The 23,674-nt window shown below is 39.2% G+C and overlaps 20 protein-coding genes and 1 non-coding gene across 21 annotated transcripts; 11 read left to right on the forward strand and 10 right to left on the reverse strand. All coding sequences in view use genetic code 6, as the record gives it.

The window, feature by feature from the left end:
- Positions 1 to 632: 632 nt before the first annotated feature.
- Positions 633 to 812, forward strand: SS50377_28594 (uncharacterized protein; the record flags this gene model as incomplete). The annotated part of the gene is made up of 1 exon (XM_067912354.1): positions 633 to 812. The coding sequence occupies one exon, from the start codon at positions 633 to 635 to the stop codon at positions 810 to 812; it is 180 nt and encodes a 59-aa protein (XP_067760411.1).
- Positions 813 to 1,416: 604 nt separating this feature from the next.
- SS50377_28595 (Cysteine-rich membrane protein 1) lies at positions 1,417 to 2,286 on the reverse strand (the record flags this gene model as incomplete). The annotated part of the gene is made up of 1 exon (XM_067912355.1): positions 1,417 to 2,286. One exon carries the CDS (start codon positions 2,284 to 2,286, stop codon positions 1,417 to 1,419), a length of 870 nt encoding a protein of 289 aa, XP_067760412.1.
- Positions 2,287 to 2,743: 457 nt separating this feature from the next.
- Positions 2,744 to 3,520, reverse strand: SS50377_28596 (Cysteine-rich membrane protein 1; the record flags this gene model as incomplete). Its single annotated transcript, XM_067912356.1, has 1 exon — positions 2,744 to 3,520. One exon carries the CDS (start codon positions 3,518 to 3,520, stop codon positions 2,744 to 2,746), a length of 777 nt encoding a protein of 258 aa, XP_067760413.1.
- Positions 3,521 to 3,863: 343 nt separating this feature from the next.
- SS50377_28597 (uncharacterized protein) lies at positions 3,864 to 4,178 on the reverse strand (the record flags this gene model as incomplete). Its single annotated transcript, XM_067912357.1, has 1 exon — positions 3,864 to 4,178. The coding sequence occupies one exon, from the start codon at positions 4,176 to 4,178 to the stop codon at positions 3,864 to 3,866; it is 315 nt and encodes a 104-aa protein (XP_067760414.1).
- An 883-nt stretch (positions 4,179 to 5,061) lies between these two features.
- Positions 5,062 to 5,412, forward strand: SS50377_28598 (uncharacterized protein; the record flags this gene model as incomplete). The annotated part of the gene is made up of 1 exon (XM_067912358.1): positions 5,062 to 5,412. The coding sequence occupies one exon, from the start codon at positions 5,062 to 5,064 to the stop codon at positions 5,410 to 5,412; it is 351 nt and encodes a 116-aa protein (XP_067760415.1).
- Positions 5,413 to 5,454: 42 nt separating this feature from the next.
- SS50377_28599 (uncharacterized protein) lies at positions 5,455 to 5,799 on the forward strand (the record flags this gene model as incomplete). The annotated part of the gene is made up of 1 exon (XM_067912359.1): positions 5,455 to 5,799. The coding sequence occupies one exon, from the start codon at positions 5,455 to 5,457 to the stop codon at positions 5,797 to 5,799; it is 345 nt and encodes a 114-aa protein (XP_067760416.1).
- A 572-nt stretch (positions 5,800 to 6,371) lies between these two features.
- Positions 6,372 to 7,226, reverse strand: SS50377_28600 (Cysteine-rich membrane protein 1; the record flags this gene model as incomplete). The annotated part of the gene is made up of 1 exon (XM_067912360.1): positions 6,372 to 7,226. The coding sequence occupies one exon, from the start codon at positions 7,224 to 7,226 to the stop codon at positions 6,372 to 6,374; it is 855 nt and encodes a 284-aa protein (XP_067760417.1).
- A 390-nt stretch (positions 7,227 to 7,616) lies between these two features.
- Positions 7,617 to 8,471, reverse strand: SS50377_28601 (Cysteine-rich membrane protein 1; the record flags this gene model as incomplete). Its single annotated transcript, XM_067912361.1, has 1 exon — positions 7,617 to 8,471. The coding sequence occupies one exon, from the start codon at positions 8,469 to 8,471 to the stop codon at positions 7,617 to 7,619; it is 855 nt and encodes a 284-aa protein (XP_067760418.1).
- Positions 8,472 to 8,928: 457 nt separating this feature from the next.
- On the reverse strand, positions 8,929 to 9,783 carry SS50377_28602 (Cysteine-rich membrane protein 1; the record flags this gene model as incomplete). Its single annotated transcript, XM_067912362.1, has 1 exon — positions 8,929 to 9,783. The coding sequence occupies one exon, from the start codon at positions 9,781 to 9,783 to the stop codon at positions 8,929 to 8,931; it is 855 nt and encodes a 284-aa protein (XP_067760419.1).
- Positions 9,784 to 9,858: 75 nt separating this feature from the next.
- SS50377_28603 (uncharacterized protein) lies at positions 9,859 to 10,290 on the forward strand (the record flags this gene model as incomplete). The annotated part of the gene is made up of 1 exon (XM_067912363.1): positions 9,859 to 10,290. One exon carries the CDS (start codon positions 9,859 to 9,861, stop codon positions 10,288 to 10,290), a length of 432 nt encoding a protein of 143 aa, XP_067760420.1.
- A 550-nt stretch (positions 10,291 to 10,840) lies between these two features.
- On the forward strand, positions 10,841 to 11,059 carry SS50377_28604 (uncharacterized protein; the record flags this gene model as incomplete). Its single annotated transcript, XM_067912364.1, has 1 exon — positions 10,841 to 11,059. The coding sequence occupies one exon, from the start codon at positions 10,841 to 10,843 to the stop codon at positions 11,057 to 11,059; it is 219 nt and encodes a 72-aa protein (XP_067760421.1).
- Positions 11,060 to 11,557: 498 nt separating this feature from the next.
- On the forward strand, positions 11,558 to 12,448 carry SS50377_28605 (Kinase, CMGC CDK; the record flags this gene model as incomplete). The annotated part of the gene is made up of 1 exon (XM_067912365.1): positions 11,558 to 12,448. The coding sequence occupies one exon, from the start codon at positions 11,558 to 11,560 to the stop codon at positions 12,446 to 12,448; it is 891 nt and encodes a 296-aa protein (XP_067760422.1).
- Positions 12,449 to 13,426: 978 nt separating this feature from the next.
- Positions 13,427 to 13,840, forward strand: SS50377_28606 (Myb-like DNA-binding domain-containing protein; the record flags this gene model as incomplete). Its single annotated transcript, XM_067912366.1, has 1 exon — positions 13,427 to 13,840. One exon carries the CDS (start codon positions 13,427 to 13,429, stop codon positions 13,838 to 13,840), a length of 414 nt encoding a protein of 137 aa, XP_067760423.1.
- A 38-nt stretch (positions 13,841 to 13,878) lies between these two features.
- Positions 13,879 to 14,355, reverse strand: SS50377_28607 (uncharacterized protein; the record flags this gene model as incomplete). The annotated part of the gene is made up of 1 exon (XM_067912367.1): positions 13,879 to 14,355. The coding sequence occupies one exon, from the start codon at positions 14,353 to 14,355 to the stop codon at positions 13,879 to 13,881; it is 477 nt and encodes a 158-aa protein (XP_067760424.1).
- Positions 14,356 to 15,311: 956 nt separating this feature from the next.
- SS50377_t20152 lies at positions 15,312 to 15,384 on the reverse strand. The gene has a single exon. It is a non-coding gene; the product is annotated as a tRNA-Gln (tRNA).
- A 99-nt stretch (positions 15,385 to 15,483) lies between these two features.
- On the reverse strand, positions 15,484 to 16,422 carry SS50377_28608 (uncharacterized protein; the record flags this gene model as incomplete). The annotated part of the gene is made up of 1 exon (XM_067912368.1): positions 15,484 to 16,422. The coding sequence occupies one exon, from the start codon at positions 16,420 to 16,422 to the stop codon at positions 15,484 to 15,486; it is 939 nt and encodes a 312-aa protein (XP_067760425.1).
- A 526-nt stretch (positions 16,423 to 16,948) lies between these two features.
- On the forward strand, positions 16,949 to 17,170 carry SS50377_28609 (uncharacterized protein; the record flags this gene model as incomplete). The annotated part of the gene is made up of 1 exon (XM_067912369.1): positions 16,949 to 17,170. The coding sequence occupies one exon, from the start codon at positions 16,949 to 16,951 to the stop codon at positions 17,168 to 17,170; it is 222 nt and encodes a 73-aa protein (XP_067760426.1).
- Positions 17,171 to 17,677: 507 nt separating this feature from the next.
- SS50377_28610 (uncharacterized protein) lies at positions 17,678 to 18,352 on the reverse strand (the record flags this gene model as incomplete). Its single annotated transcript, XM_067912370.1, has 1 exon — positions 17,678 to 18,352. The coding sequence occupies one exon, from the start codon at positions 18,350 to 18,352 to the stop codon at positions 17,678 to 17,680; it is 675 nt and encodes a 224-aa protein (XP_067760427.1).
- A 674-nt stretch (positions 18,353 to 19,026) lies between these two features.
- Positions 19,027 to 20,502, forward strand: SS50377_28611 (uncharacterized protein; the record flags this gene model as incomplete). The annotated part of the gene is made up of 1 exon (XM_067912371.1): positions 19,027 to 20,502. One exon carries the CDS (start codon positions 19,027 to 19,029, stop codon positions 20,500 to 20,502), a length of 1,476 nt encoding a protein of 491 aa, XP_067760428.1.
- Positions 20,503 to 20,870: 368 nt separating this feature from the next.
- Positions 20,871 to 21,962, forward strand: SS50377_28612 (Cysteine-rich membrane protein 1; the record flags this gene model as incomplete). The annotated part of the gene is made up of 1 exon (XM_067912372.1): positions 20,871 to 21,962. One exon carries the CDS (start codon positions 20,871 to 20,873, stop codon positions 21,960 to 21,962), a length of 1,092 nt encoding a protein of 363 aa, XP_067760429.1.
- Positions 21,963 to 22,419: 457 nt separating this feature from the next.
- On the forward strand, positions 22,420 to 23,274 carry SS50377_28613 (Cysteine-rich membrane protein 1; the record flags this gene model as incomplete). Its single annotated transcript, XM_067912373.1, has 1 exon — positions 22,420 to 23,274. The coding sequence occupies one exon, from the start codon at positions 22,420 to 22,422 to the stop codon at positions 23,272 to 23,274; it is 855 nt and encodes a 284-aa protein (XP_067760430.1).
- Between the last annotated feature and the right edge of the window lie 400 nt (positions 23,275 to 23,674).

Here is a 23,674-nt window from a genome sequence, read left to right on the forward strand (position 1 = left end):
GAAACGTTGGCCGTTCTAAATTATGGGAAATCGGAGTTCAGATGGTCTCAGGTGATATGAGATAAGTGGTGGTATCGTCAGCGGTAAATGGTCTTCAGTCTGTTTTGGGGTATTTCTCGACACAGTTCAGGTGCCTATTGGATGGAAGGTCGTGGCAAAGTGATTTGAATCTAATGTAGTCGCCGCTGAGTTCTCTAGGTTTAGAGCGGAATCGTAGCGGTACTGCAGGTAGGTGATGGCATTGGGAACTAGAGAAGACCGCACTGGCCATTTGCATGAATGCTCCAGTGAGGTGTTCAGAACGTACAATTCCGGGGATACCTGGCGAAATTGTTTTACTGGACGTGAGCTTGGCAGTAGTATGTATATTATGGATCTATGCTGACGGCATATTGGGGTGTAGGTGGGCAAAAATAGTCGGCTTTCAGGTATCATCTGGAGTGGGCAGGCCGGAGGATGAGTTAGGCGCATACTAACGGTTCGGGGTAGGACAAGTGCACAGGAATTGGAGTTTTAAAGATAAACATGTTTAGTGGGAATGCGGAGAGGCACTGGGAGGTGGGATCTAGGGTTGAACCAGCGCACCAAAGCATGTTGAAATGAAGTCCGTGTTAGGGTAATGCATCAAAAGTATGACAATGGTAGCTCGCAGAAAATAGGTGGGAGGAGGCTGGTAGTCAAGCAGGGTTAAAGGAAATATGGCAGCAGCTAGTGGGTGCCGAACTCATTAAGTAGTTGGAGAAATTGATGCGAAGATGGGTATATGTAGGTGGCTGGGCTGGTGCCGCCTGGGTATGGCTGCGATACAGTGAGAGCTCTACAAATAACAAAGGAGTATGACCGTGATATAGTGGGTAGGGCTCAAATGCTGCATCCACGCTAGGTGCAAAATAACAGCAGTGACCAGGCGTATAGGGCTAATACGAATTTATGCAATTGCTGGGTAGTTTATAGATGTTTGATCTATAATAGTTTAAGATACCTGCTCGGGGGCAAGCTTTCCGCCAGAAACGGCCATTAGCTGGGTACCGAACTGTTTGGATACCGAATTGGTATGGAACTAGTGTGCTGGTAAACTGACACCGCAAGTGTCTTGGGGTGTTCTATATTATTGGGGATGACATCAAGCCTGCTAGGTATGCATTATCAAACTGAACGCTAAATAATCTATATTTATATATATTAAATTACCACATCATCATAATGCCGTCCTCAGGTAAATTTGGTTGAAACTGCGCGGCCCTAGCAGAGATACACGCATGGCGGATTGTGTTCTTTTCTGGGTCTATTACTGTTTAAATTGTAACTTATGATATCATTGCTCCAAGTCAGCATTAACACTGTTCGACCTGCATACTCTTGGAATATCCGAGTGGAAAGCTTAGTATAAACGTGCAGGAAAATATATATTGCCAATCACTGTTACTCCACTCTCTTCTTAGCCTTTCTAACAAAATAATATGCTAGACCGCCACCAATTGCCCCAACGACCACCAAAACACCAACCACTATACCAACAATCGCCCCAGTCCCGATCTTGTTGGCCTCAGAACCTTGTTAGTCGGGCCAGCACATATCGCCAATAAATTTATATCCAACAGCACATGCATTGCAGGTTCCAGCTACTCCCATAACTACGTTAGGCAAACACGTCTCACAGGCATTCAATTCGGTGGTACAAGAAGCACAATTGGTATCGAATCCACATTAGCAAGCTGAATCAAGCCCAGCAACACAGGGTGTAGCTACACCATTTTTGCAGTAGTTACCATCGGTCATATCCTTGCATAAAAGAGTACACGTACCGTGAATTGTGGTAACATGCGTACTTCCATTGCATGCGTTGCAGAATGTAGCCGATGAGCAAATTGTGCAGTTTTAACCACACGGCACGCACCTCTTTGTGGATATATCGCAAAAGGTCGAAACCTGATCGCCGCAGTCTTCACTACTTCCACATACTCTGATGCATTTGGTACCTTCTATTATGAACCCATCGGCGCATTTCTGACATGAATTCGACGCGGTGCATTGTACACAACCTTTTCGGCATCTAGAGCAGACATTTGTATTGAGAAAAGTGCCAGGGAGGCAGGCGGCGCAATTTCCTCCAGAGCACGTCTTGCAGTTTGTGATAACTGTATCATCCACACAATAGCAGCCCTGACCTAATTTCATTTCTTCTTCGCAAGGAATGCAGTCTACTGTCTCCGTGCCAGTAGTTGGGCAGAAGTGGCCGGATTTGCAGGTAGTGTTGGTTTTGGAACATGTACCTGTCGAGTTCATTTTACAATTTTACAGGACTATTGAATGGATAATATGATAAATAAGCGAGTTTCTAGGTTTCGCAAGGAAAGGTATGCTATTATATTTTATATATACTAATTTGTATATTCGGTAAAATTACTTAACTTTACTAATTATCATTTAATATAGGTTCATGAAAATAGTTTTCTTAAACTTTACTTTTTGCTAACGGTATTATTAGCAGAAATAAATAACTAAGATGTAAAAATCGTAAAATTTATAAATATAGTAGGAATATCCATTAATTCTATCTCAAGCATCTTCATAGAAACTGTTTATACACTCCTCACTGCAGAACCATAATTAGTGATTATCATATAACCCAAACCCGCTCAAGTAGTTTATACCCTAAAATGAGGGAAGTATCCGCCTGAGCTTTACCTGCCATATACACCTAGTCAAGTTAGTTAACTTCTATCACCCGTAACTATTTTCATCACTTCTTCCCCCTCCTAACAAAATAGTAGGCCAGGCCGCCCCCAACTGCCCCAACGACCAGTAAGACCCCAATCACGATGCCAGCCACTGCCCCGCCACTCAAACGATAGCTATTAACACCGGGCTCTGGAACAACAGGGTCGGGACCAGGCGGCACAGGGACCTCGCCGGCGACCACATCGTCCTTGGTGCAGATTTTACCTACCATGACAAGCCCATCGGCGCACTCCGAGCACTTCCCGTCGGTGCCCTTTTTCATGTTTGTCAAACATGACTAGCAGCTGCTCCCATCCCGAGTACACTCCGCACAGTTTTAGGGCCCATTACACACGCACGGGGACGTGGAATTCCGATTACAGTTCACTAAACCGGAGATGGAGCAGTATACATGCGACCTGTTATCATTGCAGAACGGCGCGCACTCACCAGTTATCAAGGTAGTGGGCTTGCTGGTAGTGTTGTTACATTCTGCGCAAAATTTGAATGAGGTGCAGGTCTTGCAGCCCGCAGCGCAGGGCTTGCAGGTTTTACTGGTGCCGTCGCAGAATCCGAGTTTTTTGTCACGGCATTCCTTGTTCGTGGTGCACGTCTCTTCTTCTGGTGCGGGAGGTGCGGGGTCGGTTGGGTCAGATTTATCGGCTGGACTCTCGTTCTGCTTGTTGGGGGCGCAGAGGCCTTGGGAGAGGTGGTATTCTGGTATGCAGGCGGTGCAGGCCCCCTTGTCGCAGGATGCGCAGTTGGGGGTCGTTTGGGTGCAGCTTGCCGAATCTGTCATTTTGGTTTATAGGTAGTGATAAAAATTCGGCAATATAGTAAGCCTGTTAGTTGTTAGTTTTTAATATATGTGAATATATAAATTAAAAGGTGAATAAAATCATTCTAAAAATAAAATATATCGTCGTGGATGAGTAATAGCCTTAAATGCAATAATTTGGATAATGTACTTAATTCGCTTCAACTCTGTTTATATAAACATCATGAAAATTAATATAATGCAAATACAGTTTAAGTAACTTTTAAGTATATCTAATATAAGTACATTATAGTATTGAATCTAAATATCCGAGAAAACAAAGTAAAATCTAATATTTTTGCTATGCTAAAGTATAATATCCCAATCACATGTTATGCTCTAAAATTTGGTTTCTACATATTTCTACTAGTGATAAATAGTGATAGTGAATGAGAACCGAGAATAGCTGCACCTGTCTTGCTTGGATAGTGAGGCTGGGCCTGGTGTTGTAGAACGACTTAGCCTATCTACAATATCGAATAGGAGTACCAGGTTAAAGAATGCGATACTGTCCTACCAATTAGGATCCATTCTGCCTGTTCTAGATAGACTCACCGGAGTCCTACTAGCATGGCCCATGGCCCAATTCAAAGGTGCTATCCTATTGACTTTCTACTTTAACTTACCTACTGCTCTGCATGGTTTAGTGTGGATCTTTTTAGATCGTGCCATAACCTCCCGGCAGTGCATTCTTCTACCAGTACAGCTGCTCTACAGTAGATATCCTTTGCTAATGAACTATCTATATAGTGCTTAAATTATTGAGAGTCATAAATCGCAAATTTAAAATCTACCAAATACTAAAGTTCATATATAACTTGGTTAGCACCTGGAGTAAAACACGCATACGAATATACCCATAGCATGTAAAATAACCATGTAAGAAATTTTAATTTCTATGCTTAATATGCACACTCTGCGTATTCTATGCGAGCTAGGACCATCACAAATGAGCTAAGGCCTCACCTTCTAGCTAGTCTTCTGTCACACTGGTATTCCGTGTACATATTTCTCGCTAAATGTAAATCTTCTAAAATCCTCAATCATCACCGCCCAATACATTTATATCATTTTGAAACTTTCGATATTTTATCATTAGCGATTGTAAAGCAAAATATTCAAACCATTAAAACGTTCAAAATTTTCAAAAATAATATATACATAATTATATAAAATTATACATATAATTATTTATATACAATTATATACACTTATATATAATAATTATTGTTATTATTTATATACACTTATATATAATAATTATTATTATTTACATATTGACCACCTACCGCTAAAATTACCATTTGACCGCAGCAAACTAGCTTATTTAGCCTCCAATTCGGCTGCTTCACCTCGAACTGGTAGTCATTACGCCTTAAACCGTTTTAAGCAGGAATAAGGTGCACGAAAATTAAAATTTATACTTTCATATTTCCATCTTGGCGCAACTGCTGAGACTTTCTATTTCTGGTACATTTACAGCATATACTTGCTTTATCTGCAAGGAAAATTACTTTAAACAGATGAGCAAAATTACCTTAAATAAATTGCAAATTTAGCTACTACTCCTCCAAGCAGATGCTGATTTTCGATGTGAACCAGCAGCTCTGCAGCCCATTTTTACGTGCAATTTGCGGCGAATTAATTACTTCAAATCCGGTGTTCTGGGTCTTCAATTGTTGTAATTATCATCTGAATTGGATGGTCCAGGGGCAGAATTGAGCAGAAACTTGCTAGAAAGCTCTTATTATTGCTGTGCAGCGTTCACGTTATAGCTGGGCAATTAGAGCTTTCGCTGCAGCCCATTTTTACGTGTAATTTACGAGGTAGTAAGTAATATGTCGTAAAAGTACGTTTCAGTCGGCTTCGGTTGAAAAACGAAAAATCATGGTAACGTGCGCATCGAGGTCATAAAAATGAGTTTGACGGTTTTGAAAGTAGATACTACGGGTTCATGCTTTTACGACGGGCTGCTTAGTAATTTGTGGTGCATTTAGTAATTCCTGAACGCCGTTCTGGGGCTTCAATTATTATAGGTAGCCTGTGAATTAGAGAGTCCAAGAGCAGAATTGACCAGAAACCTACATCAATAATGCCCCTTACTTATATTATGGCTGTGCAGCGTTCCCGATAGAGCGGGTCATTCTCTGCAGTCATAGGAGCGGTCTGGTATTTTGTATGTTCGAATGAGACATTGGCGAACGGTTTATTTCGCTATGTGTATTATTCAGTGGCACTCGAATAGTCTTGCAGCTCTTTGAATCTTCTGTGAGGATCGCGTAAGTCATTAGAAAATTATCTTAGCACGTTTCATATTTAGTATGGTGAGTAGAGTTATAGGGTGTGCTAGTGTTTGTACTATAATAGTTTAAGATAGCTGCTCGGGGGCTAGCTTTCCGCCAGAAACGGCCATTAGCTGGGTACCGAACTGTTTGGATACCGAATGGGTATGAAGCTAGTGTGCTGGTAGACTGACACCGCTTAATAAGTGTCTTGGGGTGTTCTATATTATTAGCGATGACATCAAGCCTGCTAGGTATGCATTATGAAACCGAACGCTAAATAATCTATATTTATATATATTAAATTACCACATCATCATAATGCCGTCCTCAGGTAAATTTGGTTGAAACTGCGCGACCTTAGCAGAAATGCACGAATAGCGAATCGTGGTCTTTCCTGAGGTAGTCTACAGTGTAAATTGCGAATATATCATGCCATTGCTCCAAGTCGGCGTTGGCACATTTCGATCTGCATACTCTTGGAGGATCCGAGTGGAAAGCTTAGTATAAACGTGCAGGAAAATATATATTGCCAATCACTGTAACTCCTCTCACTTCTTCGCCTTTCTAATGAAATAATAAGCCAGGCCGCCACCAATTGCGCCGACGACCACCAAAACACCAACCACAATGCCCACAATCGCCCCAGTCCCTATTTTATTCCCACCAGAACCTTGCTACTCAGGCCAGCACATATTGCCAATGGGTTAGAACCCAGGAGCACAATCCCTACAAGTACCATCTTCTCCCTTAATAATATTAGGCAAACACGTCTCGCAACCATTTGAAGTAGCGTCGCACGAAGCGCAGTTCCGAGCAAATTAACATTTGCAGGCAGAATCAAGCCCTTCGGCGCAGGGTTTAGAAGCACCGTCCTTGCAGTAGTTACCATCCTCCAAATTTTCACAATTCGGTGTGCACTTCCCATCGATCGTGGTCACATGAGAAGACCCATCGCACGCGTTGCAGAAAATACCAGAGGAGCAAATTAAGCATTTATTGCCACACGGCACACAACTATTTAAGGCTATCTCGCAAAAAGTCGAAGCATCATCTTGACAGTCTTCATTTTTAGAGCAGATTCTGTCGCACTCATTATTATCCAGGTTATACCCGTCGGCGCACTTCTGGCATGTATTAGAATCGGTGCATTAGCCGCAGCCTTTTAAACATTTGGTACACACATTCCCGCTCAGGAAAGAGCCTGGGAGGCAGGTTTGGCAAGAAGTTCCATTGCATACTTTGCAATTGGTCGTAACCGTGTTATCTTCACAGTAGCAGCCTTGCCCGAACTTCATGTCTTCGGTGCAGGGGATACAGCTTACTGAAGTTGTGTCTGTAGTTGGACAGAAATGACCAGCTTTGCAGGTTGTAACTGTTTTAGTACAAGTCCCAGTATCCGCCATTTTTAATTTTAGATGACAATTATTATGAATAATACAGCAAATTGCTTAGTTTCGTAGTTTCACAAATAACAATAGTTTATTATTTTTAGTATATATTGAATTATTTTTCCGTAAAATTCGTATAAGTTTAAATTTAACTAATGATATCACGATTTAAAAACCGTTTTTTCTTACATATTAACGATTTTTACTACGATTTACCAAGTTACATCGAACAAATTAATATATTTTAAAATAATATAAATAAACTATTGATATTAGATAGTAAAATTTCAAGTCTCTTTATAATTAATATTTGTAAGTAAACACTGGAGAGTTTCTTACAATGTCTTTCGAAGTATTAAGATTAATGGATGATTTATTATGATTCATTCAGTTATTGTTTATGCATCACTTCTTAGCCTTTCTAATGAAATAATATGCTAAACCGCCCCCAACTGCCCCAACGACCACCAAAACACCAACCACAATGCCCACAATCGCCCCAGTACCAATCCTATTCACCCCTCCAGATTTTTATTCCGCCCAGCACATATCACCAATAAATTTATATCCAACAGCACATGCATTGCAGGTTCCAGCTACTCCCATAACTACGTTAGGCAAACACGTCTCACAGGCATTCAATTCGGTGGTACAAGAAGCGCAATTGGAAGCGAATTCACATTCGCAAGCTGAATCAATCCCTTCAGCGCAGGGTTTAGGAGAACCGTCCTTGCAGTAGTTACCATCGGCCAAATTATTACACAAAAGAGTACACGTACCGTGAATTGTGGTAACATGCGTACTTCCATTGCATGCGTTGCAGAATGTAGCTGATGAGCAAATTGTGCAGTTTTAACCACACGGCACGCACCTCTTTGTGGATATATCGCAAAAGGTCGAAACCTGATCGCCGCAGTCTTCACTACTTCCACATACTCTGATGCATTTGGTACCTTCTATTATGAACCCATCGGCGCATTTCTGACATGAATTCGACGCGGTGCATTGTACACAACCTTTTCGGCATCTAGAGCAGACATTTGTATTGAGAAAAGTGCCAGGGAGGCAGGCGGTGCATGCTTCTCCTGTGCACGTCTTGCAGTTTGTGGTAACTGTATCATCCTTGCAGTAACAGCCCTGACCTAATTTCATTTCTTCTTCGCAAGGAATGCAGTCTACTGTCTCCGTGCCAGTAGTTGGGCAGAAGTGGCCGGATTTGCAGGTAGTGTTGGTTTTGGAACATGTACCTGTCGAGTTCATTTTACAATTTTACAGGACTATTGAATGGATAATATGATAAATAAGCGAGTTTCTAGGTTTCGCAAGGAAAGGTATGCTATTATATTTTATATATACTAATTTGTATATTCGGTAAAATTACTTAACTTTACTAATTATCATTTAATATAGGTTCATGAAAATAGTTTTCTTAAACTTTACTTTTTGCTAACGGTATTATTAGCAGAAATAAATAACTAAGATGTAAAAATCGTAAAATTTATAAATATAGTAGGAATATCCATTAATTCTATCTCAAGCATCTTCATAGAAACTGTTTATACACTCCTCACTGCAGAACCATAATTAGTGATTATCATATAACCCAAACCCGCTCAAGTAGTTTATACCCTAAAATGAGGGAAGTATCCGCCTGAGCTTTACCTGCCATATACACCTAGTCAAGTTAGTTAACTTCTATCACCCGTAACTATTTTCATCACTTCTTCCCCCTCCTAACAAAATAGTAGGCCAAGCAGCCCCCAACTGCCACAACGACCGCCAAAACACCCACCACGATGCCCACAATCGCACCAGTCCCTATTTTGTTGGCCTCAGAACCTTGCTGTTCGGACCAGCATAGACCGCCAATGAGCGTATACCCTAGAGCACAGTCCCCACACGAACCATCTTCTGTAATAATAGCATTGGTAAGACACGTATCACAGGCATCCTATGCAATGTTGCAGGAAGCGCAATTGGAAGCTAATCCACATTTACAGGCTGAATCAAGCCCTTCAGCACAGGGTGTAGCCACTCCCTCCTTGCAGTAGTTACCATGTGTAATATCATCACATTTAGTAGTACACGTGCCGTGAATTGTCGTAATATGCATTCTCCAATTGCACAGGTTGCAAAACGTCGCCGATGAGCAAACTGAGCAGTCATCAGCACATTTCACGCACCTCTTTGTGGACATATCGCAAAATGTCGAACGTTGATCCTTGCATTCTTCCTTATTATTACAGACTGTGACGCATTTGCCATCTTCCATTGTGAACTCAACGTCGCATTTCTAGCACGAATTGGAATCGGCACATTCGTTACAGCCCTTTGAGCAGTCAGTACAAACATCTCCATTGAGATAGGAGCCAGGGAGGCAAGTGGTGCAACTTCCTCCTGAACACGTTTTGCAGTTTGTTATCACTGTATTATATTAACAGTAACAGCCTTGACCGAATTCCATGTCTTCTGTGCACGGTTTACAGGGAACACTTATATTATCAGTAGCTGGGCAAAAATGATCTGCCTTACAGTTAGTGTTACGATTAGAGCATGTTCCAGTATCTGTCATTTTAAAAATAGAATATGTTATTTCATCTGATAATATATAAGCAACCCGTGTTTTCGTTTTTAACCTTCATGAGACATGCAAATATATTACTTTACGGTATAATTTAAAACAAAAGTCAAATGTTTTTAGTTTGTGATTGGTATATAATGTCAAATATATTGCACAAATATAAAAGAAACTTAACAAGCCAAAGATATTGAGTTATATTTAATTTTACTCGACACATATACCACAGCGCTCTACTAATACCAAGTATCAATCAAGCATATGCAGTTTCCGCCAAGCTTATAATAATCGCAGTCCCAACAAAACATATTACTAACATATAATAATATATTACGTAAACTTCGATTCCAATGCTAAATAGTCAAAATTAGACAAGCGCCCGTAGACTGCACATAAAGTTACCAGCTATAATTGTGCTAGTTTCGCGTAAGTTCAATTTTTGCCTCATGTGCAGCATCTAATGCGCGATGGACGGGAAAAATTAGGCCAATGTTCAGATGACAGAATAGGTTTTATAATTTGAGCATATGCTTACTAAGATATAACAATTATATTATAAAAATATTCGTAATAAATTACTATTTATAATATAATATAATAATTCTAATAATAGTTTTTTAGATTCCTTCTTGCTCTCAAACTTTTCGAGTGGATTTCGCGGATGCAGAACTAGAATTTATGATCTTTGATATATAAAACGTTATTAATATGTATTGACCGTGATAACGACCGTTCTAGACCGCAAAAACCACCAAATCATCTATTTTGTATTTTGCACCGACCTGGCGTTTTAACCACTACTATGCGATGCATCAAATATAATAATTAATATACTAGCATAACCGCAAAATTGATGCGCAGATTAGTAGTAGAAAATTTGTTAAACCGATCAAGTTTATAATTATAATTTTATACTATTATTATATACTTATAAACGCTCTATCATTCCTTATTCCTTAAACTTCAGTTTCCGCTTTTCTGCCGCGCTCGCGTCCGGCCCCGCGAAGCCAATTTTGCGCCGCGTTCGTTCTGGAAACTGCAAACACCAGAAATGCCTCCATTTAAACTGATATAACAACGCGATAACGAGCCTTAAATCGAACATTTCAGCCCCAACCTTCTCACACAAGTGATATAAGTGGTCCAGCGCACTGATCCAACTATAGTTTTCTACTGGAATTCGCGAATGCTGACAAGATATCCGCGCCCCTCGTACACTGCGGCAGTGATTGACAACTCACTCATAGGAATGTAACCCTGTACTCATTGATGTCCATAAAGCTCAAACCGTCGTTTTGCGGGATTCCCGTTTAGTTCGTTGCGGCCTTCTCTACGTCCTAATCGTTCGTGGTTTGTTTCATTTTAGTAAATTTGGAATAATGTAATATTATATAGTAGAATTAGTTTAATTATGCGAATTCTCAACACTATACAAAATATTTTGCATATTAAATATAATTATTATACGCAAATATTAATAATTTTAAATACCTCGATTGGCAAAAATATCCGAAAACCAGCACCATCAGCCCTTGCGCTAATCCTCACATACGTCCCAACCCCCGCACTTTTCAAATATAAACACTAAACGTTACCCCCTACCCAAAAAAAATATTTTACCTATATATTTATATAATATCAATATAATCCTATTTTTACCTAACAATAGAAACATTTTACTTGAATTTTTCCCTACCACCCATATCCTTATATAATATCCATATAATCCCAAATTTCCACCATTCTCCCCCACTCCAATTCCCTTAAAATGTCAAGCCTGGACCGCTACCGCAAGGCCACAAAGCTCGGAGAGGGCACCTACGGCGAAGTCTACAAAGCGATCGACACGCAGACGTCCGAAATCGTCGCAATCAAGAGAATCCGCCTGGAGCACGAGGAGGAGGGCGTCCCTGGAACCGCGATCAGGGAGATTTCGCTCCTAAAAGAGCTCTCGCACCCCAACATCGTATAACTAAAGCAGGTCCTGCACCACCAGCACCGCCTGCACCTCATTTTCGAGTACTGCGAAACAGATTTGAAAAAGCTCTTAGATACGAAAAAACTCTCAAATCCGCTAATCAAATCGCTCCTTCAGGAGATCATTTCCTCAACGAATTACTGCCACGCGCGCCGCATTCTGCACCGCGACCTGAAGCCGCAGAATATTCTCATTCACGCGGATCACGCGAAATTGGCGGATTTCGGCCTCGCGCGAACCTTCGGAATTCCCGTTCGGCAGTTCACGCACGAAATCGTCACTTTGTGGTACCGGCCGCCCGAAATTCTGCTCAATACGCGCCACTACTCGACGGCTGTCGACGTCTGGAGCATCGGCTGCATTTGGTGCGAAATGCTCTGCAATTCGACGCCGCTCTTCCCGGGCGACTCGGAAATCGACCAACTTTTCAAGATTTTCGAGGTTCTGGGCACTCCCGGCGTCCCCGGAAAGTGGGAATCGGCGCGCGATTTGCCGGATTTTAAGGGCAACTTTCCGAACTTCAAAGGCGTCGGTTTGAGGCGAATTCTGGGCGCTGAGAGGCTTAGCGAGAACGGATGGGATTTGCTGGAAAAAATGCTCGAAATGGACCCTGTGGCGAGGATTAGCTGTAAGGATGCGATGGGGCATTGCTATTGGGGGGAGGATTAGGGGGGTGATTGATTTGGATGTTTGGGGGTTTTGGTATTTAGGTATTTAGGTATTTAGGTATTTAGATGTTTGGGGTATAATAATATGAATATGGGTTGTGGGGTGATATTTATGTATAATAATGTATAATAATGGGGATATAAATATTAAGAATTATTGTATAATAATGGGGATAATGTATAATAATGGGAATATAAATGTTTTTAAAATAATTTGGGGGTGTATAGTAATATTGATATTTATGTATAATAATGGGGGTAATGTCGGTTTTTAAAATAATTTGGGGAGTGGTGGGTAATTATAATAGTAGTATTCATGTATAATAATGGGGATAAAATTAGTATAAATATTAAGAATTATTGTATAATAATGTATAATAATATTAATATAAATATATTTTAAAATAATTTGTGGGTGTATAGTAATATAAATATTAAGATTAATATAAATATTAATTATATTAATGAATAATAATGGTGATAATATTAGTATTGATGTATAATAAAATATTAGTATAAATATTAATGTAAATAAAATATCATCAATATTAGTAATACGTAAAATTAAATTAAAATTGGGGAAAAATTAAAAGTAATAATTATAATATAATAATTATAAGAAAAATGATAAAGTAATAATAATAATAATAATAATAATAATAATAATAATAATAATATAATCAGAAAAAATAAAATATTAATAATAAAATAAATTAATAAACTTATAAAAAATAATAAGAAGAAAAAAATAAATCTTGTAAGTTTAATAATAATTTTTCAAAAAATTATTTTACTAAATTTCACAATTGGCATAAAGTGTATAATAGTTAAATAGTTGCAGATTTTCTTGCAGAAAAAGTAGATTATTTAAGTTTACTGATAACGATATTTACTGATAGCAAGTACAAATATCGAGACCGTCATCAGTGATTAACAAATCATTAATATTAACTTATATTATACAAATAATATGTTTTTTAGCTGTTTAAGAATGAACGTACCATAACTATTAAAATTAGCACGCTCTCACAAGAAACCAGCTGGAACCATTAACTGGGAGTTGATTTTAGAGTATTTCCCTAAGTACTCAAAGCAAGAACTACAAAATACATTGTATAATTTTATGCGATCAAATAAATGGTAGACTTAGGATCTGAGAAAAAACTATAAATGGTCAGCAGAAGAGAAAAATAGTTTACTTAAGATGGTTTAATAGTTTGGTAAAGACTGGAAGAAAATTAATGCATTTTTTGCTGAAAGAAGCGTAGCTTAGATCAAGAACTAGTACTTTTAACTGCTTAGTAAAGGCGAGATTATGCAATAAGAAATGATCTTTAATGGGAGCTAAGATAGCTTGGGAGCTGAAGAGTCTAGCTTCCATTTAGATTAGTTTAGCTTAATATGAATATATATTAACTGATAGATTACATATTATATTATAAATCACTATCCTTATAGTTGAATAGGTTGTTTTAAGTCTCCTACTTAACTCAAAGTATCCAAATCATCTTCACAATCAAAACTGATATCATAGACATTACTACACCCTCGTGCTAGAGGTGAAGTTTGATTTACCTACTATGTGTTATTATACAGAGCTTTTCTTAATGGGCTAGTAGTATTATATGTTTTCCTGGTAGCCTTTACCTAGTCAATATGTTTTGGAGTTTATGCCCTCTTGAATATTTCCGATTTTTCATTCTTAATTGTACTTTAATTGATTTACTAAAGCGGTTTCTATTATTTTGGAACATATGGTAGACCAGCAGCTAATCGTTCATATTTTCGTATTCGCTTATCTTCTTTCTTTCGTTACTTCTCTTAATCTTATGCTACTATTTTATCCCAATTATTTTTTATAGGTGCTTGGGTAAGTTCTTATGTTAGTTTTTCAAAATCTTGGGAACCGCCCATCCCCATTTAAAATACAATAATATTTTAATACTATATTATAATATATAAATGCATTTTCATATATTTATATTAATATTTAAATATTATATATGAAATTATTTATATTTAGAATTGCTAGTTTATTATTTCTTAATTAAAATTAGTATAAATATAACATATTTAAAAAAAATATTTTTAGCAAATTAGTATATAATATGCAAAAATATACTGAACCTGGTTTCGTTTCCTTATCATAATTATATGCACAACGTCATCTTTATTTAGAAACCTAATAAAAGAGTAAATTAATATTATATTAACTGCTAAGACGTTGCAATATTTTGATTCTAATGTATAATATCTGTAATTTAAAATATATTGATTTTATTCAAGACTAATAATAACAAATATTTATTATATTATTTTATATAGTTATAATAATTTAATCTAATCATGAATTTATTCGACAAATAATAGTGTTAGTAAATCTTTACAATACTATATTATATATTAATTATGCTTAATAGTAAGTAGTATGTGCATCACTAATTTTTGAAGTATAATTTAAACTATAACGTAAGCATATATATTTATTAGGTCTATAAAACCTAGACATTCGTTATCTTATTTGGCTAATTCCGCAATTTCTTAAGTTTATGTACTAAGTGAAAAATTTAATAATAACTGATCAAAGGAAAACTTCCCTATATTCTTAAGTTTACTCATCAATGAGATTGCTGTCAGTAGTCTTATTAAGTTTTAGAATTTCGACCTCATCTATTTTTTCTGAAGCACTTATCATTTGAAATAACTGATACCTGTCTTTAAAAATGAATATAACTAAGTATGAATTTAAATATTTCTAACTGTATTATGGTCTTCATAATAACATATATATTATCTTTTCCTAAAGTATACAAAATTCAATACTATATATTTAACAAAATAATAATAAAACGTTATTCAATCATAATAGATAAATATGCTTCTTCCCAGACTCGAACTGGGGTCACAAGATTCAGAGTCTTAGATGCTAACCGACTACACCAAAGAAGCATGTTCTAAATAATTATTATATACTAAATATATACAATAAAGCAAAGTAGTTAAACAATAATCTGAGAAAATATTAAGCATTAAACTCTAACCAGCATATCACTCCTTTCTCTTAGCAGAGCTTGTTCTCTTCGCAGCCTCAGCTACGTTATATGAACCAACATCAGGGCCTGACTGCCTCACATCTTGGAATCTTTCAGATTTTTAAACTGCGAATCCGACATTCTTGCTCTTAGACGTCCCTGAATAGCTAACATCGTACTATCCAGGGGCAGGGGTCGAGAATTTGTCATCCTAGAAACGTTCGGCCTGCGATTTTCCAAAGTTGAACGCGGCCGTATCCCTACGGTTCGTCTACTTATGGGAAACATCATATTGGCCAGGGGCAGGATTGTTTAATTTATCCTTTTCAATTGTAAAGCGTTCCTCTGTTTACTTATCTAAAACAGGGGCCGCGGTTCCTCTTCTGTCAACGATTTTGCGTGAAACATCATAGTGGTCTGGAGCAGGTGCCTCTACCTTGTCTTTGTCCATGGCAAAACGCTCTTCGGTTTACTTGTCGAGCATTGGGGCAGCAGTGTCTCTTCTATCGACAGTTTTGCGTGAAATATCATACTGATCGGGGGCAGGGGCTTCGACTTTGTCTTTGTTCATAACGAAACGCTCCTCAGACTGCTTATCCAAAACTGGAGCCGCAGTATGGCGTCTCTGAGTCGCGTCAAAGTTGGGGTCATAGATTCCTGGTGCAGGATTGGCTACCTGGTCTCTATCCATGGCGAAGCGTTCCTCAGTCTGCTTATCTAAAATAGGAGCTGCGGTATCTCTTCTATCGACCATTTTGCGTGAAACGTCATATTGGTCAGGGGCTGGCGCTTCTACCTTGTCCTTGTCCATTTTGAAACGTTCTTCGGATTATTTATCAAGAACAGGAGCAGCAGTGTGTCTTCTGTTAGTAGCATCTCTATTAGGATCATACTGACCAGGTGCGGGGTTGTCATTATAGGTAAATTGTGGTGCGATATCAAGCTCTTTTGACATTTTGATAAATTTTGAACCTGCCAATAACTATTATTACTATATAATATTTAAGTATGCAACTCCAAGTAAAATAAATTTATACTAACTAAATTTTATATAGTTATACTAAAAATTTCATATTTAAATCAAAATAAATATAAACTAATTATTATATTAAATAAATATATACTAAATTTGAAGTAGTTATTACATTTTCACTTCTTTAATATCAATGATTACTTAGGCATTTGGCTGATGTGCGTTCTGCGATTGTTGATTCCATTTAAGTATGAGATGTGTTTTCTAATTATAATATTGTGTTATTTGTATCAAATCTATCCAATTAAACTAAATTTGCTTATTCAAGCTAAAATTTATCATTTAACCTTATAAATCGCTCCCCCATTCTTAATAACCTCCTCCCCCTCTTAATAAATTAACTAACTAATTACCTCCTCCCCCTATACAAATTTTCACTTTCCCATTTTAATATTTTCCTATTATTATACATTAATATTACATATATTTAAATTTTCTTTCCTAAAAAATGAAACTAAAATTAGATGTCGATTTTTGGATGCTAGAATCGTCCGCCCCGAACACGCCGCACCCAGAAACGCCAAAAAACGTCCAATTTCGCTTTAGCCGCATGCAGGAGCTGCAGCAGTTGCACCAAAAAGTCATTGAAATGGAGGCCCAATTTTCGCTTGCGCTGCAGCGGATCGAGGCGGTGGGCCAGGAGGTCCTGGAGCTGTTTTTCGTCCTCTGAGGCGATTTACCAATTTGCTCAAAAGCGACGTTTCGCCTGAGTGGAAAATTTACACCGAAATTCGATTTTTCGCTCCTTTCTCACAATAAAAAAAGTTAATTCTACGGTTTCTGCTGAAAATTTCGATTTTGCAAATTTTGAATTTAGAAAAAATCGTTATATCAGATATAACGATATTTTTATACCGTGAGTAAAATTATTTTTGAATTTTCACATTCGTTATATCAGTTGAAAATCAAATTCGCACACATGGAAAGCTGAAATAATAGCGCGAGAAATTCGTTTTCTGCAAGTTTCCGCTGTAAAAATTTGCGCTGCAAACGGGCAGTACAGCGCAGAATTTTTTAAACTGAAAATAATCTATATTACTATATAATAATACAATATATTATTTAATTTTCCACTCCACTTTAACAGTTTCTAGCGCTCAGCCTGATCAATCACTTCCTGGGCCGCTCTAACACGCCGGGCCGCCAATGCTTCATTTATGACTAAATTGCAGCGATTTCATTTTTGGCTTTCCGCTTTAATGCCCTCTCCGGGCAGCTGCCGCCTCATTATTTCGTCTGGCAAATTCTCAGTTAATTTAGTGCAGTTTTTGACTTTTTTGCAGGCTAATTTGTGGTTCTGCGATTCGGAAATTTGCCAAATTTACATTTTGTATTTTGCATTTTTCGCTGTACCGGATTGGAGTGTGAGTATTAAGCGTATATATGATGTTGTAGTATTAAAGTTTGGGGGGATGGAGTGTGAGTATTAAAAGGGTAGAAGGGATGTTGTTAGTATATAAAAATATGTATTTTTTGATAAATTTCTTGTGGTTTACGGTTTCTCAGGCGCAAATGTTAATTTTTAGTTATGGTTTGATGGGAATGGGTGTCTCTATTGAAGGAGCTATGCTAATATTGGTATAATAAAGGGGATAGCGCTAGCTGAGCTAATGATTAAAAGTGAGAAAAAAATTTGCTGATATAATGGGCGTATTATGGTTGGTGGAGTAAGATTAATATTGAGACTTTTACCAATTCTACAGGAAAAGATGGAACAATACACATAATATGTGAAGTTAATATGTGTATAAGAATACTGTAATGCGTATTGTAGAGTATGTGTCTAATATTTTTGGTTCTAAAGCAATATTTATATGTTGGGAGTTCTGCGTAAATAGCTGAATTTATTCATAAACTTCGTTTAGCATAGTGCGAAAATTTAATATTGCCTAGATATCTAAAAAGATGATGAAAACTACGTTTTTGTGTATTACGAGTAAGAAGTTTATATATATATTTTAAAGTTTGTTAAATATTCTACATTTTATATTTTTCCAAGTTTTAATAATCTATTATACGCGAATTATCTCTAAATTTTTCGTAAATTATCAAAAATAACAGATTGTTGATGATTCTTATATATCAATCAATTTGCTAGAATAATTTTTTATTCGATTCACAGAATTTTCACTAATTTTGTAAAATAAAGCATTTGCGGTGTTCAATATTGTTTATTAATTATATATATAGTTGTATAAGTGGGCAGAGAATGTACTCCTAAGTAGAAATATAAGAAATTAGGCTGAAGTATGAAGGTTATATAATAATATTTTTAAGTACTTCAGATAATTAAATTATAATATATTTGGTTGTTAAACTGTGATTATAATAGACAATACTAGTTATTGGATTATCGGAGAGTTGTATTAAAGAGAAACCCAACTTATCAGTATAACTATATGATTCCAGTCCTGTAACAGTTTGAAAATAATATAAAAGTGAAGTTTATATAAAAACGTTATTATGGTTTAATCAGTCCAGTGGTAATACAGTTAATGCTATAATCTTTATTATTAATAATTTTAAATGATATTAACTTAAATCGCATTCAAAATATATTTGGAATAGTTGCATGAATTCCTAAAAAATGATAGTCTCATATTTTGGGTATTAGAAAAATTATTTCAGACTGAGACATCTGGAAGTCGGGGGAGCACCCAGCCCAACTAGCTGCGGGACAGCGGACCTCTCGGGCGGACTAGGTCGGGGAGCACCCAGCCCAACTAGCTGCGGGACAGCGGACTCGGCCGGGGAGCACCCAGCCCAACTAGCTGCGGGACAGCGGACTCGGCCGGGGAGCACCCAGCCCAACTAGCTGCGGGACAGCGGACCGGCGGGAGCACCAGCCAACTAGCTGCGGGACAGCGGACTCGGCCGGGGAGCACCCAGCCCAACTAGCTGCGGGACAGCGGACTCGGCCGGGGAGCACCCAGCCCAACTAGCTGCGGGACAGCGGACTCGGCCGGGGAGCACCCAGCCCAACTAGCTGCGGGACAGCGGACTCGGCCGGGGAGCACCCAGCCCAACTAGCTGCGGGACAGCGGACTCGGCCGGGGAGCACCCAGCCCAACTAGCTGCGGGACAGCGGACTCGGCCGGGGAGCACCCAGCCCAACTAGCTGCGGGACAGCGGACTCGGCCGGGGAGCACCCAGCCCAACTAGCTGCGGGACAGCGGACTCGGCCGGGGAGCACCCAGCCCAACTAGCTGCGGGACAGCGGACTCGGCCGGGGAGCACCCAGCCCAACTAGCTGCGGGACAGCGGACTCGGCCGGGGAGCACCCAGCCCAACTAGCTGCGGGACAGCGGACTCGGCCGGGGAGCACCCAGCCCAACTAGCTGCGGGACAGCGGACTCGGCCGGGGAGCACCCAGCCCAACTAGCTGCGGGACAGCGGACTCGGCCGGGGAGCACCCAGCCCAACTAGCTGCGGGACAGCGGACTCGGTCGGGGAGCACCCAGCCCAACTAGCTGCGGGACAGCGGACCTCTCGGGCGGACTAGGCCGGGGGAGCACCCAGCCCAACTAGCTGCGGGACAGCGGACTCGGCCGGGGAGCACCCAGCCCAACTAGCTGCGGGACAGCGGACTCGGTCGGGGAGCACCCAGCCCAACTAGCTGCGGGACAGCGGACCTCTCGGGCGGACTAGGCCGGGGAGCACCCCAGCCCAACTAGCTGCGGGACAGCGGACTCGGCCGGGGAGCACCCAGCCCAACTAGCTGCGGGACAGCGGACTCGGCCGGGGAGCACCCAGCCCAACTCGCTACCACTAGAAGCATGCTGCTCGGACCAGCTCTGCGCAAAAAAATATGCCGCTGGAACGCAATGGGCACAATAGTCGATGCTAAGAAAGACAGTGCGGCGGTGTTACGCTCCGGGATAAAGGGAACTACAATGTTTAGGTGCCGCAATTTGGACAGTGTCAACTCGCGTTTTAGCGGCTTTGGGAGGTGCAAACGCCAAAGGACATTTACGCTGGTGGGCCGACTTTGTCTAAATCTGATAGTAAGTGTATAATAATGTGGGTTACTAATTTGGAGTGCAGCTGTATAATTAGAAGGTAATATTATATTAAATATATTTTGGAGTGGAAGTATTGGAAAATGGGCAAGAGCGGTGCACGCTTGATTGTGGGCTGCTGCGCGTTGTCTTGGCGTTCAGTTAGATAAAATTCAATATCTTTGTCTTGTTAAGTTTCTTTTATATTTGTGTAATATATTTGATAGTATATAACAATCACAAACTAAAAATATTTAATTTTTGTTTTAAATTATAACATAAAGTGATATATATGCATGTATCAGAAGCTTAAAAACCAAAAAGTTAGTTGCTTATATATTATCAGATGAAATAACATATTCTATTTTTAAAATGGCAGATGCTGGAACATGTTCTAACCGTTACACTAACTGTAAGGCAAATCACTTTTGCCCAGCCATCAATCATAATACAGTTGCCTGTAAACCGTGCACAGAAGACATGGAATTCGGTCAAGGCTGCTACTGTAAGGATAATTCAGTTACCACAAACTGCAAGACGTGCTCTGGAAAAAATTGCGCCACCTGCCTCCTTGGCACTTTTCTCAATGGAAACATATGCAGGTAATGCTCAAAGGGTTGTGGCGAATGTACCTACTTTGGTTCATGTGATAAATGCGCCGATGGGTTCACAATGGAAGATAACAAATGCGTCAAAGTCTGCAATAGCAATAAAGACTGCAAGTATGAAATTTCAACCTTTTGCGACATAACCTAAAAGAGGTGCGTGAGATGTACTGATGACTGCTAAATTTGCTCGTCCGCGATATTTTGCAACGCGTGCGATGGGAGAACTTATGTTACCACACTTAAGGGAACTTGCACAGCTATGTGTAGTGGTCTAACAAATGGGAACTACTGCAAGGATGGAGTGGCCACACCCTGCGGTGAAGGGATTGACTCTAAATGTAAATGTGGAACTGCCTCCAATTGCGCTTCGTGTAACACTGCATAGGATGCCTGTGAGACGTGTTTGCCTAATGTTCTTAAGGGAAAAGATGGTGCATGTAATATCTGTGCTCCTGGGTTTACGCACATTGGTGGTATATGCTAGTCCGATACTCCTGTTCCTGCACCGCCTAATCCAGATCCACCTGGTCCAGACCCGGTAACTCCCGAACCGGATGTTCCCACACCACCTGCTCCCGAACCGGTAGTTCCCACACCACCTGCTCCCGAACCGGTAGTTCCCACACCACCTGCTCCCGAACCGGTAGTTCCCACACCACCTGCTCCCGAACCGGATGTTCCCACACCACCTGCTCCCGAACCGGTAGTTCCCACGCCGTCTGGGCCAGACCAGGAAGTTAATAGGCAGAATTTGAGCGGCGGGGCAGTGGCGGGCATCGTGATTGGGGTCTTACTGGTCGTTGGGGCAGTTGGGGGTGGTCTGACCTATTACTTTGTTAGGAGAGCGAAGAAGTGATGAAAATTGTAACTGATGAGGATAAGTTAACTAAATTAACTGGGTAAATATGGCAAGTAAAGCTCAGGCGGATACTTCCCTCATTTTAGGGTATAATCTACATGACCAGATTTGAGTTATATAATAGTCACTAATTGGGGTTCGGCAACAAGAAGGATTTATCGATCTCTGTGAAGATGCCAAATAGAATATGGTTACGATTACCATATTTAGAAATTTTACAAGTTTTACAACTTAGCTATTTACTTCTGTTAATAATACCGTTAGCAAAAACTAAAGTGTAATAAATCTATTTTTATACTATGCTATATTAAATGATAATTAGTGAAGTTTAATAATTTTACGGGATGTAAGAGTAAGTAAATATATATAAATAAGATATTATTTTTTTCTTCCGAAATAAGAAACTAGCTTATTTATTATCTTATCAATTCTATTGACAGTATAAAATTATAAAATGACCACAACAGGCACATGTACACGAACTGACACAACGTGCAAAGCAGGCCACTTCTGCCCCACGAGTGGCATGGACACAGTAGACTGCATTCCTTGTGAACTAGACATGAAATTCGATCAAGGCTGCTACTGCGAGGATAATTCAGTTACCACAAACTGCAAGACGTGCTCTGGGAAAAATTGCACCGCCTGCCTCCCTGGCACTTTTCTCAATGGAAACGTCTGCTCTAAATGCCAAAATGGTTGTGCCGAATGTACCGAATCCAATTCATGCCAGAAATACACCGGCGGGGTCACAACGGAAAATGCCAAATTAGGCAACGTATGTTATAGCAATAAAGACTGCGAATATGAAATTTCAACCTTTTGCGACATAACCTAAAAGAGGTGCGTGAGATGCTCTGCTAACTGCTAAGTTTGCTCGTCCGCGACGTTCTGTAACGGGTGCTAGTGGGATAATTATATTACCACACTTAAGGGAACTTGCACAGCTATGTGTAGTGGTCTAACAAATGGGAACTACTGCAAGGATGGAGTGGCCACACCCTGCGGTGAAGGGATTGACTCTAATTGTAAATGTGGAACTTCCTCCAATTGCGCTTCGTGTAACACTGCATAGAATGCCTGTGAGACGTGTTTGCCTAATGTTCTTAAGGGAAAAGATGGTGCATGTAATATCTGTGCTCCTGGGTTTACGTACATTGGCAGTAGGTGCTGGTCAGAATAGTAAGGTTCTGAGGCCAATAAGATAGGGTCTGGGGCGATTGTTGGTATTGTAATTAGTGTTTTGGTGGTCGTTGGCGCGGTAGGTGGAGGCTTGACCTATTACTTCATTAGAAAGGGTAAGAAGTGATGTAAATACTTGTATATTCAGGAAATTTAGTAATTTATGTTACTAATAGTATTACTTGTCAAATTCAGTAAAATGACTGTTAGGTTGTAATGTTTTGCATATATTATACAATACAATTTAACTCAGTTTTTAATTTTTATAATAGTGTAAGTGTAATTTTTCAAACTTATATATTTTCTAAATATTTATAATATATTCCAGTATTAACAAATTAGTTTCTCACACTTAATATTCTCTTATGTTATTATGTATATATAAAAGATATATCGAAATAACTCAGTAATTATAATAATTTTTTTATAATTAGTAAATCGTCTCGTAACCTACATCATTTTCTAGTTTAAGTTTCTTCCATAGTGAAATATTACTAAATACAGTCATTTTAAAACCTGTTCACGGT

Source organism: Spironucleus salmonicida, chromosome 9 (assembly GCF_000497125.1).
Source record: "Spironucleus salmonicida strain ATCC 50377 chromosome 9, whole genome shotgun sequence".
Classification (NCBI taxonomy): Eukaryota; Fornicata; order Diplomonadida; family Hexamitidae; genus Spironucleus; species Spironucleus salmonicida.